The sequence below is a fragment of the Bos javanicus genome, chromosome 17, assembly GCF_032452875.1.
Source record: "Bos javanicus breed banteng chromosome 17, ARS-OSU_banteng_1.0, whole genome shotgun sequence".
Lineage (NCBI taxonomy): Eukaryota > Metazoa > Chordata > Mammalia > Artiodactyla > Bovidae > Bos > Bos javanicus.
The window spans coordinates 70029573-70043096 of record NC_083884.1 but is presented as its reverse complement, the minus strand read 5'-3'; the positions used below and the strand labels follow the sequence as shown (position 1 = coordinate 70043096).

General features: G+C 56.1%; 1 protein-coding gene across 2 annotated transcripts in view; it reads left to right on the top strand.

Annotated features, from left to right (window-relative positions):
- Positions 1-2333: 2333 nt before the first annotated feature.
- The window catches only part of PES1 (pescadillo ribosomal biogenesis factor 1), a 13377-nt gene continuing 2186 nt past the window's right edge, over positions 2334-13524 (top strand). The window contains exons 1-13 of one of the 2 annotated variants that reach the window (XM_061385364.1): positions 2334-2446; positions 5338-5417; positions 6351-6504; positions 7614-7723; positions 9103-9274; positions 9347-9436; positions 11371-11487; positions 11580-11654; positions 11802-11891; positions 12035-12165; positions 12291-12416; positions 12546-12730; positions 13178-13434. In XM_061385364.1, coding sequence (XP_061241348.1) covers positions 2423-2446; positions 5338-5417; positions 6351-6504; positions 7614-7723; positions 9103-9274; positions 9347-9436; positions 11371-11487; positions 11580-11654; positions 11802-11891; positions 12035-12165; positions 12291-12416; positions 12546-12730; positions 13178-13434 — 1611 coding nt within the window. In that variant the 5' untranslated portion in view covers positions 2334-2422. The remainder of the gene's footprint in view (positions 2447-5337; positions 5418-6350; positions 6505-7613; positions 7724-9102; positions 9275-9346; positions 9437-11370; positions 11488-11579; positions 11655-11801; positions 11892-12034; positions 12166-12290; positions 12417-12545; positions 12731-13177; positions 13435-13524) is intronic. The other variant, XM_061385363.1, reaches the window with a different exon arrangement.

Genomic DNA, 13524 nt, shown 5'->3' with positions numbered 1-13524 from the left:
TTGCTTGAGTACACAGTAATCTACAGTCATTCTCTATAATCAATTCAGTTTCTGCAAATATCAGACTGATGAATTAAACAGAGATGTGATACAGACTGGGCTTCCCTGATGGCTCAGTGGGTAAAGACTCCGCTTCCAATGCAGGAGACACAGGAGACAGGTCAGGAAGATCCCTTGGAGGAGGGCATGGCAATCCACTCCAGTAGTCCTGGCTGGAGAATCCCATGGACAGAGGAGCCTGGTGGGCCATAATCTAATACACACTTGTGATAGAGACCGCCGCCTCTGCACCCTTTAGATCCTTCATAGTGGCACCAATCTCTGTCATTCTTCCCTCTCTCTTGCCCCCTTTCTGGAACACTCCTCAGTCTTCTGCTGCGAGCACCACATCACTCTGGTTTTCCTCACACCTGTCTGGCAATTTCCTGCAAAATCTTTGAGTCACCTTTCCCTATCCAGTTTTCATTCATTTTCTGCTGTTTGTAGAATAACTAGATTTTTACTTTATTTTAGCTTTAATTAAAAGTATATATTAGGGCTTCCGTGGTAGCTCAGTGGTAAGGAACACCACCTGCCAATGCAGGAGATATGGGTTCTATCCCTGACCCTGGAAGATCCCACATGCTGCGAAAGAACTAAGCCCATGTACCACAACTATTGAGCCTGTGCTCTAGAGCCCTGGAGACACAACTGCAGAAGCCCCGGAGACCCTAGGGCCCATGCTCCACAAGAGAAGCCACAGAAATGAGAAGCACATGCACCACAGTTGGAGAGTAGCCCCTACTCACCACAACTAGAGAAAAGCCCATGCAGCAGTGAAGATCCAGCACAGCCAAAAATAAATAAAATTATATTTTTCAAAAAGTACATGATAGAGGACTTCCCTGGTGGTCCAGTGGTTAAGACTCCACGCTCATGATGCAGGGGACACAAGTTTGAATCTTGGTCAGGGACTAATATCCCGTGTGCCTCAGGGGAACTAAACCTATGGCGCCACAACTAGAGAGAAGCCTACGAGCAACAACTAAGACCCAATGCAGCCCAAAGTAAATACAATTTAAAAAGAAAGTACATAATAAAACACACAGTTTTCAAAACAAGCACTGGCCCCTGCTTAATGTCTGTATTTACCTTTAAAGGGTGACTTCTACGACCAGGATGGTGCAGTGATAAAGAATCTGCCTGCCAATGCAGGAGATGCAGGAGACACGGGTGGGACCCCTGGGTCAGGAAGATTCCCTGAAGGAGGAAATAGCAAGCCACTCCAGTATTCTTGCCTGGAAATTTTCATGGGCAGAGGAGCCTGGTGGGCTACAGTCTATGGGGTCGCAAACAGTTGGACCCGATTGACCATCTATAACCACGACCTTGGGTCACGTCACATTCACAGGGCCTCAAATTTAAAATTTTGAGGCAAAATCCAAATGGAGTTTAGAAGCTTGAAGAAAGAAAACATCAAATTTTACAAATTTTATCTATTTCCCAGACCACACCACTTGGTATATTTGTATAAATCTTGTAATTATCCTGTGAGAACACAATACGAAATTTGTGTATACATATTAAAAGCTCAAACGTGTTAAATGTGCGTTTTATTTTTATTTTTTGGTGGCACCCCGTGGCATACGGGATCTTAGCTCCTCGACCAGGGATCGAACCCGCGTCCGGTGCTGAGGAATTGTGGAGTCTTAACAACTGGGCCGCCAGGGAGGTCCCTAAATGGGCATTTAAAATATACAGAACACGAGTTCTGTAACTCTGCTTGGGCTTTCGTCATTTTTCAACCCTCTTCTAAGGCTCAGAAAGTATAAGCGGCCTCTCGAATCTCTCCACCTTTGTGAGGAAAAAAGTCGGCTTGTGTTCTACGTATACCGGGTAACAGCCGCTGGACACAAGGCAAAGCCAATAGCGGAGAGCAGCCTCATTTACCGCCCAGGCAGCCTCTCAGACTACCGAGACTAGTTCCGACGATACCCAGCAACCGCTACCATAACAACGCAACCCGCTCCCTCACCACAGTACGCGGTTCCCCTCTGCATCCCAGAAGGCGCTGCGCCGCCTCTAAGCCTTCCGCCCCCTTCCATCCCAACATGCAACGGGGCTCTAAACGTCAGCGCGCGTCATCAGGATGGTTATAAAAACGCCCGAATATCCGCCTTTACTTAAACATTAAAAATGCCTGTAAGAGGCTCATAGATAGGAAAGAGGCCGAAAGATCAGTCTTAGCGATTTTTTTTTCAGACGGTTTAGTTGTAAATTTCAGGAGAAATGTTCCATCTTTCCCTAGATTCGCTCAGGCACCTCGTTGGGCAGCCCGTGAAGGCCGGCGGCGTGGGGGCCTCGGGGCCCTACTCGGGGCACGTGTGGGAGGAAGTGGCGGTGTCTGTCCGCGCGGCGCCTGTAGACCATCCAGCGTGGAGCTATGGGAGGCCTGGAGAAGAAGAAGGTGATGGGCGAGAGGCCGGGGCAGGGGGCTGGGGCTGCCCTAGGAGGTGGGGGACGGGAGCGATGGAGCCTGGGGATTCCCCGGCCTTGGACCCTCGTGGGTGCAGAAGCGGCTGGGATCAACACGACAGGAGACAGCAGCCAGAAGGGATCCAATGATGGGCCGGGACGGCAGTACTCGCTGTGAAATCTGAAAAAGAAACCTGGGGTAGAGCTGCGAAAGAGAGTTGAGGTTACCAGGCAAAGCTCCACCCCAAAACAGGCCGAGCTGGCCTTTTCATTACTGAAAGTGATGAGCCATATATAGAGCTCACCGTTTTGTCGAGTTCATCGTCTCTGAGACTAGTGACTCCCTTTTTTCGTTGAATCAGGCCTTGTTCTAGATATTGGGGATGGAGATATAAACAACCAGATGTGGTCCCTGCCCTGCCGGAGTTCAGTTTCTTGTGGGGAAGTTGGACACTAAAGTAAACAATCAAATGAAATGGTCACAAACAAGCCTGGTAGGGGAAGTCTAAGTGCCAAGGTCCTTAGATGGAAAGGGTTCATTGTGTGCAAGAAATCAAACGATATCAGGATGGCCCAGGAATAAGTAAACCGAGGGAGGAGTGGGGCATCCGGTGAAGTTGGGGTTGAACGGGGACCGGGTCATGCAAGGCTGTCAGGCACAGTGAGGAAACGATTTTATTCAAAGTGCAGTAAGAATCAACTAAAGGGAGAGAATGTGATTTATTTTTCAAGGAGTTGTTCTTGTTTCTGTATGGAGAGTCGTCTTGGTTGTAGGAAGAGATTAGAGAGGGGATGAGGAAGATATAGTTGCCTCAATTGTTTCTTTCAGGTTGAAAGTTTCTACCACAGATTTGTTGTTGTTTGACTGCACCTGGTCTCAGTTGCAACTTGAGGAATCTTCTTTATGGAATGTGATATCTTTAGTTGCCGCATGGACACCCACTCCAGTACTCTTGCCTGGAAAATCCCATGGACGGAGGGGCCTGGTGGGGTGCAGTCCATGGGGTCGCTAGGAGTCAGACACGACTGAGTGACTACACTTTCACTTTTCACTTTCATGCATTGGAGAAGGAAATGGCAACCCACTCCAGTGTTCTTGCCTGGAGAATCCCAAGGACGGGGAGCCTGGTGGGCTGCCGTCCACCAGGGGCCTCACAGAGTCGGACGCGACTAAATCGACTTAGCATCAGCAGCAGTGAACTCTTAGTTGCATGTGGGATCTAGTCCCCTGACCAGGGATCGAACCTGGGCCCCCTGCATTGGGAGCATGGAGCCTTAACCATGGGACCACCCAGGCAGGTCCTGACTGCCAATTTGTTTTTAACCCAGCAGGCCTTGAGCACCTAGAAAGTGCTTGCAACTGGAGCTATAAAGATACAAGATAGCAAACCTGAGCTTGAGACACAGATGCAGACATGTCAGTGGATCATGACAATTTTTAAGGCTGTGACATTTAAAATTTGACATTTGAGCCAGATAACTGTTGTGGGGAGGCTTACGCTGTGTGTTTGTAGGATGTTTAGCAGTGTTCCTGACCTCTTACCCACTAGGTGCCAGTAGCACCTAACAGCCCCAAGTGCAGAATCCATCCCCCTGTACACCCGGGGAGAAAAGTCACCCCAGTTATCTTTGATTATCTCCTTAAGATTTGAAGGACAAGAATGGTGACAGTATGGCATAGGGCAGTGGAAAACAGTTTTAACAAAAGCAGAAAGTCATCTTTGTGTCCCCAGGATTTGGCATGGGCCTGATCCCCAGTAGACAGGTAATAAATGTCTAAGGTTGTGAATGAAGGCAGGGCATGTTTTGTGACTTTGGGGTTAGTCATAACATACCCGTTAGGAGGCTACGGGCTTATCCCTTTAGAGCTGGACCTGGCCATGGAGGTCTATCCTGTCATAATCCCTTAGAAGACCTCATTGGGAAAGGATGTGCTTGGTTACATTAGGGAGCTGGTACAGTGTGCTGCTGGTCTGTTGGGATACAGAGCTTTGAGTGAGGCCGCATCTAGCGCTGCACACACCCAGGTGACTGCACAAGACCATATGGTCCAGAGGGCAGGTAGAGACCAGGCCTTTTGTATTACCCTCCTAGCATCTAGCTAAATAAACACTTGGAACATAGCATAGGTCTTATGATTGTCTGTTGAATGAATGAATGACTGGGGAAGGAAGGAGGCCGTGTGGCCTAGATTGTGCATTTTCAACCAGACAGTGTCATCTTCAAGGGAACAGGAATTGGTTGGGGAACATGTTAGATATTACAATGATGTGTGCCCCTCTGAAGGACCACATTACTTAAAGAGATCTGTAGTATATCTATGGTGTTAACATTTTGGGAGGCTGTGAGAGGGGGTGATGAAAGGGGAGAAGAGGTCTAACAAGGCCTCCAGTGGTGGAAAGGGTGGTTAGAACGAAAAAGAAGTTGAGAACCCTGGCTTAGTGGACGAGGCACTCAGGCTCTGGACTGGGACCTAGGTCTGAATGCAGCCCCAGCTCTTAGAAAGCTGTGGACCCAGGTTCGTTATTTTTCTGAGCCTGTTTTCCCCCCGTGTGAAATGAGAATTTTAACGGCACCCACCTCACAGTGTTGTGGGGATTAAATGAAGTAGCGTGCAAGTCAGCAATCATCATGGTCGATATTAGAGCTACTGCCAAGGGCTTGGCGTGGCACCTGCTCCACAGCAACCTCGCGGTGCCCGCATCACACAGATATGTGTGCCCTCCGTGCTGACAGCTGTAAGGGCCGTGCGGGCACGCTCCCTCCCCGCGGCCTCTTGGCCACGAATCCAGAGCAGTCGTCGCCTTTTGCATGAGGAATGTCCAGAAGTGGCTGTCCGTCACTGCAGCCATTGCTAATGGAGAATTGATTTTCCTCCCCAAGTATGAACGAGGTTCTGCCACCAACTACATCACCCGAAATAAAGCCCGGAAGAAGCTGCAGCTGAGCCTGGCCGACTTCAGGTGAGCAGTATGACCATTTTGCCTTCTTATCATTCAGGTGTTCACTGGAGTAGCGCTTTGAATTTCCCTCGAGGGCTTTTCTTTTGCATTCACAATTTGAGTGACTGTGGTGTAAGAAGCCTAGCTTTCAATCTGTCTCAGGTCTCAACACCCCTTTTTTCCTCAGCTTAATCATTCTAGCTTTTGATCTAAAGTGAGAGACGTGGGACTCTTCCTTCTAAACACTGAAACACTTAGAGGCCATTGTAGGGTTATTTATTGACCTAATATCAATGCTGTGTCCCAGGGAGTAGGGAGGTCTGGGGAGAGGGAGAGAGACTGGGCAGTAGCCAGTTGGGTGGAGCAGCCAGAATGCACAGCGTTTATTGATTAAGTTAATCATCTTAGACCAGTGTGATGCCCTAAAATTGATTGTAATAGCATCATCAAAGATTACTAATCACAGATCACCATAGCAAATGTAATAATGAGGAAAAGTTTGAAATATTATGAGAATTAGCAGAATGTTTCAGAGGCACGAAGTGAGCAGATGTTGGCTCTGATAGACTTGCTGAATGCAGGGTTGCTCAAACTTCCAATTTTTTTTTTTTTTAAAAAGGCTGTATATGTGAAGTGCAGTAAATGCAGCACAATAAAACAAGGTGTGCCTGTGTGTGGCTGAAACACTGATTTCTCAGCAAGGCCTTTCTTGGCTCCCCTTGTAAAAGAGGTACTTGCATTGGCCCCTGTCCGTATTCCTGCTGGTCTCCTTTCTGGTGCCTCGGACATTTTGCATGTGTTTGTCAGGAACTTGTGACGGTCAGGCTCCTACCTGAGGATGTGAGCTTTCCCAAGGGCAGGGCTCCTGTGTTCTTGTTCACTGTGGTTTTCCAGGCCCAGTATGGCCAGTGCTCAGCATGTTTGCTGATAGAAGGAATGGCATTTGTCTTCCAGGCGTCTGTGCATCCTGAAGGGCATTTATCCCCATGAACCCAAACACAAGAAGAAGGTTAACAAGGGCTCCACGGCAGCCCGAACCTTTTACCTCATCAAAGATATCAAGTTCCTCCTCCACGAACCCATCGTCAACAAGTTCCGAGAGTACAAGGTGAGGCTGGGCTCCGGGGCCTGCAGGGGGCCCTTCCCAGTTCTATGGAGACCTGCTAACACTGATCTCGGGCAGGTTGTTTGATCTCTGTGAGCAAGTCTCTACAAAGGATGAGGTAATTCTACCTCCAAATTGTGTCGGGGGAATTGACTGAGCTCTTTCTGTGTGGAAATCATTTACACAGAACCTGGCCAATGATTAACACTTTACTTGTCATACCTTTCCCCTAGTTCTTTTGGGAAAAAGTAAATTAATTGCCTGTGAGGCAAAGATTGTAGTCTTTCGGGGTCTCTCTGGTGTATTTTCTGCTCAAAGAACCCCATCTGATTCAGGTTCTTTCTGAAATTGCTCCCAGGAGATCAGGCTTTTCATTCCACAAATAGAAACCATTAAATGCTTAAATACCATAGAGAAAGTAGAGATCTAATTATACCAAACACAAATAATTGAAAGTAGACTGCTGGTACTGTAGCCTTTGCCGAGCGACAGGGCCAGGCTGAGGGGTGCAGCTGCTGGTGGCCCTCTCCGCAGAGCCCACCAAGGTGCAGCTGGGGTTTGTGGCCTGAGTTCACAACAGTGGGCCCCTCGTGGGATTGGTCACTGCTCACGACCACAGTGGAGGGGGCCTCCGAGCATCTGGGGAGCACAGAGGACAGGCCTGCCCTGAAGTGCTCAGAGGGCGCCAGCTGGTCAGTGAAGAGGACTTCCCGGGGCCACCATTGGCCTCAAGTGTGTTTCCTCCTGTGGCCCAGCCCCACACGTGGGCACATGGCTTGTTTTCACAGACACACGGCTGGTGTTTCTGGCCTGATCTGGCCCTGACCTGCCTCACTTTTTGGTTGGAAAATAGGGCTGAAAATGTCAGACTTTCATGTAAACATGTGGAGTCGCACATCTGAGTGCTTATCCCTGTTCACCCATCAACAGTGTGGCAGGCTGGGTTGGGTTTGCTGCTCCGTGGAGGTGGCCGAGGGGGCAGATGGTGCCGGCAGACAGCCATGGTTGGCTTCTGGTGGCCTCGGGAGTCCCCCCAAAGCCGAGCATCCCTCCCCCACAGAAGGGCTGTCCAGGAGCCTCTGGCCCGCATCAGCGGTCTCCTCCTCCCCCAGGTGTTCGTCCGGAAGCTGCGGAAGGCCTATGGGAAGAGTGAGTGGAACACGGTGGAGCGTCTGAAGGACAACAAGCCCAACTACAAGCTCGACCACATTGTCAAGGAGCGGTGAGCGGAGCTGTGGCCCAGCGCTGGGGGCACAGAGGGGAACGCGGCCGAGACCCCACCCCCAGAGCCAGGAAACAACTCCATGTTGTTCTAATGGTTGCAAGTCCACACGAGTGCCATGGGGGATGCTCTCTGTGAAGGGAACCGGATGACGCGTGAGTTACAGGCTGGTCAGAGGAGGTGTCTGCAGGCAGGCCTGAGACAGCCAGGGGAAGTGTAGTTCAGGAGGAGCAAACAGCGAGTGCATCTTGGTGAGAGAGCCAGGGTCCTGGGGCGCACACGTGCACGGTCAGCCCTGGGAGTGTGGCTCGACGCCTCTGATGTCAGCCGTTTCTTGCCCATCCTTCTCCACGGTCCCCCTCCGTCACTGACTAAATTGGGGGGACGCTTGGTAGTGTCTGGAGACACTTCCGGTTCTCATGACTAGGATGGCAGGGGGGTCTCCTAGTATTTAGGGGCCACAGATGCTGCCCAGCCCCCTGCGGCACACAGGGCAGCCCTCACCACCCAGAACAACCTGGCCCAAAGTGGCAGCTGTGGTGAGATTCAGAAACCTGGGGCTCCCTGAACGTCTGTCTTTCTCTTGGGGGCTGTTGGCCTGGGAGCACTCAGCTCCGGGCCGGATGGACTTGGTCTTGTTAGTCAGGCCAGCCCTGGGCCAGCCAGCTGAGCAGCAGCCCCAGCCTGGGAGCTCGACGGCAGGCGTTCTCACCCCAGCCCTGCGGCCACAAGCTGGGCGGCCCAGGAACAGCTCCTGCTCCGAGCGGTCCTCCGCTAACAGAGAGCTGGCGAGTGTGACACGGCTGTCCTGTGGAAGGAATGCAAACAAAAAGGTGCACAAGAAAAAAGCAGGTGTCGATTCACAGGCGCACCAGGTGGCAGTGTGATGGCGCTCCCGTCTGCGGCACCCCTCCTCAGCCGTGGCTCAAGAATGAGCGGCGGGTGGTGTTTCTAGGAAGGGCTCGGTGGTGGGGGTGGTCTGTGAGGTGGAGAGCGAGGGGACCTGGAAACGTCCAGGGGCTGACCGAGGCGCGGGCCTCTGAACCCGGAAGCCGAGCGCCTCTCCTGTTGTCTCGCGAGAGGCCCCCGCAGGCCTTTCCTCTGTCTCGGGCTGTGTCTGACGGCCCGGCGCCCCTCCTGACCCTCGGAGCTAAGCGGGCTCGTCCTGGTTCCGCGGTTCCTCCCAAGGCCACAGGGAAGCCGGTGCTGCCAGCCCCCGGGGCGTGGCCCGGCTCCCCGTCCAGGAGATGGTGGCCTGGCCGGGCCTGGCGTGGGGAATGGGGCCTCTGGGGTGGCTGACAGGTGGGGGCAGCGGGGTCGGAGGCCCCCCGGGAGCCCAGGCGGAGCGGCCTCGTGAGCGCCGCCCCCCGGCCGCGCAGGTACCCCACGTTCGTCGATGCGCTGCGGGACCTGGACGATGCCCTGTCCATGTGCTTCCTCTTCTCCACCTTCCCGCGGACCGGCAAGTGCCACGTGCACACCATCCAGCTGTGCCGCCGGCTGGCCGTGGAGTTCATGCACTACGTCATCGCCGCCCGCGCCCTGCGCAAGGTGAGCCGGGCCGCTGGCGGGGCCCCGCCCTCCCGCCGCCCGGGGGCCTCACGCCGTCCCGCTCCTCCGCAGGTCTTCCTGTCCATCAAAGGCATCTACTACCAGGCCGAGGTGCTGGGCCAGCCGATCGTGTGGATCACGCCCTACACCTTCTCCCACGACGTGAGTGTTTCCCCGGGGAGGGTTTGTGCGGGCCGTGGCTCCCTCTCCAGTTCCTAGAGGGAGTGGACGGGGAGGGGATCGTCCTGTCCTGCAGAGCCAGCTGGGGTCTTGAGTGCCGGCCGGATGGGGTGGTGAGGGTAGGGGGAGTGTGTGGTAAAAAGAGTCTGAGCCAGCCTGGCTGCCGTACCTGCTGGCTGGTTGGCCTCAGCACGTTCCTCTACCTCTCTGTGCCATGTTTAATAAGGGGCCTGCACTTCTAAGCCTTTGTCATGAGGATTTGAGGGAGAATAGCTCTCACAGCGCCTGGTCCTCAGGGGTCGCAGAAAGAAGAGTGAGCAGCGGCCAGGCCGAGTGCGCCTGTGTGCACGGACTTACGCAGAGCCCAGCCTGCCTCCGACCCTTGGGGTCCTCACTCTGCTTTCTCTGTCTTTTAGACCGGGGGGGTTTGGGGCAGGATCCATGAGGGGAAATGCTGACTTGGTCTCCAGATGGGGGTTGTCAGCCCTATAGGGTCACAACTGATTTCTCGTGCGGTGGGCCCACGTGGGGCCTGCTTCCTGCTTCATCAGAGACCTGGCTAGATGGCGGGTTTGCTGGCCGGGGAGTGGGTGCTCCAGCCTGAACTCATAGTCGGGGTCCGCTGGGCCCCTCCCTGCTCCTTACTCTGGGCTGGGCTGGGGGGCCGCTGGCCAGAAGCCCTCTGAGGCCCGGCAGTGGGGATCGGCGGCAGCCTCCGTGGGTAAGAGGTGCTTGGCCCCCAGCAGCCCCTGTGTCTGCTCTGGGGGCCGGCGTGTGCAAGTCCGTGCTCTTCCCTGTTTATGCCCTGCGCCATCCCTCCTCTCCACCGTCCTTCCTGCCCACCCGCCCTCCTTCCTCAGCCCTCTCCTTCCTGCTCTCTGATGTCCCACCCCCGCGCTGCTCAGACTGGCCTTTGTCTGTCCCGCGGGGGTGAATAGGGCCCTATGGTGGCTGGCCTCCACACAGCTGGCGCTGGGGGCACGGGGGAGGGCACAGGCCTCCCCTTCTTCCTTCCTCTCTGGCGAGCTCACTGACGCTGCCTCCGCCTAGCAGGAGGATGGGGGCCCCGGGCTGGGTCAGAGCTGGGGCCCTCATGGCCCCCCCACCCCCGCACACAGCCAGTGCTGGGCTCCCAGCAGCAGGACCCAGGCAGGTAGTGGGGTTCAGGGGGCTTCCGGGCCGTGGGAGAGTCGCTGCTCACATGCCCCCAGGCCTCTGGAAGGACCGAGGTATCAATGGGGGGGCAGGTGGGACTGTGCTCTGTGTTTTTGCCCAGGCAGGTAGCATTTCTCAAGAGCACCCTGAGGCTGGGCCAGGTGGCCGCGGCCTATCCTGGGTCCTTGGGCTGTGCCTTTGGTTTGGGCCTGAGGCAGGGTCATTAGATTCTGAGTATTGGTCCCAAGGGTCCCACCAGGGCTTGTGGGTGCAGTGTGCCATCCGCCCACTGCCCCAACTGCCCCCACCCAGGCAGGTGGGCTGTTTCAGGGCCGCCTTGCCCAACTGGCCCCCAGGTGCTCACGGGCTAGCCCCAGAGAAGACAGTAAATGAAAACTGTGAGCTGGGCGGTGGAGCAGGCATGAGCGACCTCTGCAGGGATGAAGTCTGACCTGCAGAGTGAGGGGGCAGTGGGCATCAGCCAGTCCTGAGCACCTCAAGACAAAGGCTTCCCTTTCTCACCACTAGCGGGGATCTGGCTCTGGCCTCCAGGACAACCCTTGGGACCCTTGTCCTGAGCCTGACTGGTACCCAGGATGCTCCTGGGTGGGGCCCCCTGGACTCTTCCCAAGGGGCCGAGGTCTGAAGGCAGGGCGGCCCTGAGGGCCCTCCTGGTCCTCAGGCAGCCAGAGCCGCCATCCCAGGTGGTTGTCCGTGTGCTCCTTGCACTGACACTGCCTGCACACCTGCGGTGTCCGCAGCACCCGACAGACGTGGACTACAGGGTCATGGCCACGTTCACCGAGTTCTACACCACCCTGCTGGGCTTCGTCAACTTCCGCCTCTACCAGTCTCTCAACCTGCACTACCCGCCCAAGGTAGGCCCAGCCTCTCTGCCCGCAGGGAGGTGGGGGCTGGTGGGGGCTGGGGCTTCCCCTTCCTCTGACCGTCCCCCCACCCCGTCTCCAAGCTCGAGAGTCAGGTCCACACAGAAGCGAAGACCAGCGAGGACACCTACGCGCTGAACTCGGAGAGCTCTCTGGAGGTGAGAGGGGCTTCTAGCGCCGGCCCTGTGTCCCCCAGAACCCAAGCCCACTGACGGCTGTCCCAGAGTGGTCAGTGCTCCCCCTCCCCACTCTGCCCTCACCCCTGCCCGCGAGCAGCGTCTCTACAGCCCCGCTTCTTTCCACAGAAACTGGCCGCCCTCAGTGCCAGTCTGGCCCGCGTGGTGGTGCCCACGGAGGAGGAGGAAGCTGAGGCGGACGAGTTTCCTGCTGATGGGGTGAGCGCTGTGCGGCCTTCTGGAGGCGGGCTGGGGGCCCTGAGGGGTTTAGGAGGAAGCTGGGGAGGGGCTTGTCTCCAGCTTCTGCCTCCCATGGGGCTGCAGGCGGGCCCAACAGCGTGAGCAGCCCCTCCTCTCGGCAGGAGATGGCGGCGCAGGAGGAGGACCGCAGGAAGGAGCTGGAGGCGCAGGAGAAGCACAAGAAGCTCTTCGAGGGCCTGAGGTTCTTCCTGAACCGCGAGGTGCCCCGTGAGGCCCTGGCCTTCGTCATCAGGTGGGGGCCTGCCCGTGCCGGCCGGGTCCCACTGTGGACTGGGGACCCTGGGGGAGTGAACAGGTGTGTCCTGGGAGGGTGAGCTTGTGCCTGAGGACCCTTGTGGGCTCCCCCTGTGCCTGTAGGAGTTTTGGGGGGATCGTGTCCTGGGACAAATCTCTGTGCATCGGGGCCACCTATGACGTCACAGACCCCAGCATCACCCACCAGATTGTCGACCGGCCTGGGCAGCAGACCCCGGTCATTGGCAGGTAGGCCCCCGAGGCCCTCTTCCTCCGTGTGTTTGGGTTTCTGGGGGCAGAGATCTGCGTCCAGGGCCCTGCAGATGCAGCCGGGTCCTCGGGGCCCCGTGACTCTTCTCCACTCTTGCCCCGCGCCAGGTACTGCGTGCAGCCCCAGTGGGTGTTTGACTCAGTGAATGCCCAGCTCCTCCTTCCCGTGGCAGACTACTTCCCTGGGGTGCAGCTGCCCCCACACCTCTCACCCTTCGTGACAGAGAAGGAAGGAGATTATGTGCCCCCGGAGAAACTGAAGCTACTGGCCCTGCAGCGGGGCGAGCACGCAGGTGCGTGGAGGAGGCTGGACCGGGCGGGCTGGGCAGGCTCCTCCAGGCTGGCCTCGGCTCCCGGGGCTCAGCTGGCCATTTCCCTGGTTGGCTACGGAGGTGGCACCTTCCAGAGAACTGGGCAGTCAGTGGGGACACAAAACCTTGTAACCCCTCCTTGGAGTAACATGGCTTAGGAGAAGGAGGTGTTGTGTCCTGGAGTCTCGTGTCACTTGATGTCCAGGGCAACTGAGCAGAATGGTCTGGAAGTTTCCGTGGGAGGCAGCAGAGCTGAGGGGTGGGGGGCCTGGAGCTTGCTCTGAAGGCAGCTGGGCCCGGGGGGAGGTGCCAGGGGGCCGTGGCTGAGTCAGCCCTGCTCTGCCCCTGGAAGGTCTGTATGGGTGCAGGTTCTCACACCGCGAGGGGAAGAGCAGACCCCCAGGGTACAGAATTCTTGGTTCTTTGTAGGAAACTTGAATGAATCTGAGGAGGAGGATGAGGAGGAAGATGACGGTGATGGTGAGGAAGAGGGAGAAAAAGAAGAGGAGGAGGAGGACATGGAGGCTGATTCGGAGAAGGAGGAAGAGGCCCGGCTAACCGCCCTGGAGGAGCGGAGGCTAGAGGGGAAGACAGAGGCCCGGCTAACCGCCCCGGAGGAGCGGAAGCTGGAGGGGAAGACGGAGGCCCGGCTAACCGCCCCGGAGGAGCAGAGGCTGGAGGGGAAGGTACCGGGGTGTGGACCAGGGTCTCAGCCCAGGAAGCGGCCCCACGCCCACCCCCAGCCGTCTTGGTGCCAGAAGGGCGGGAGCCAGAGG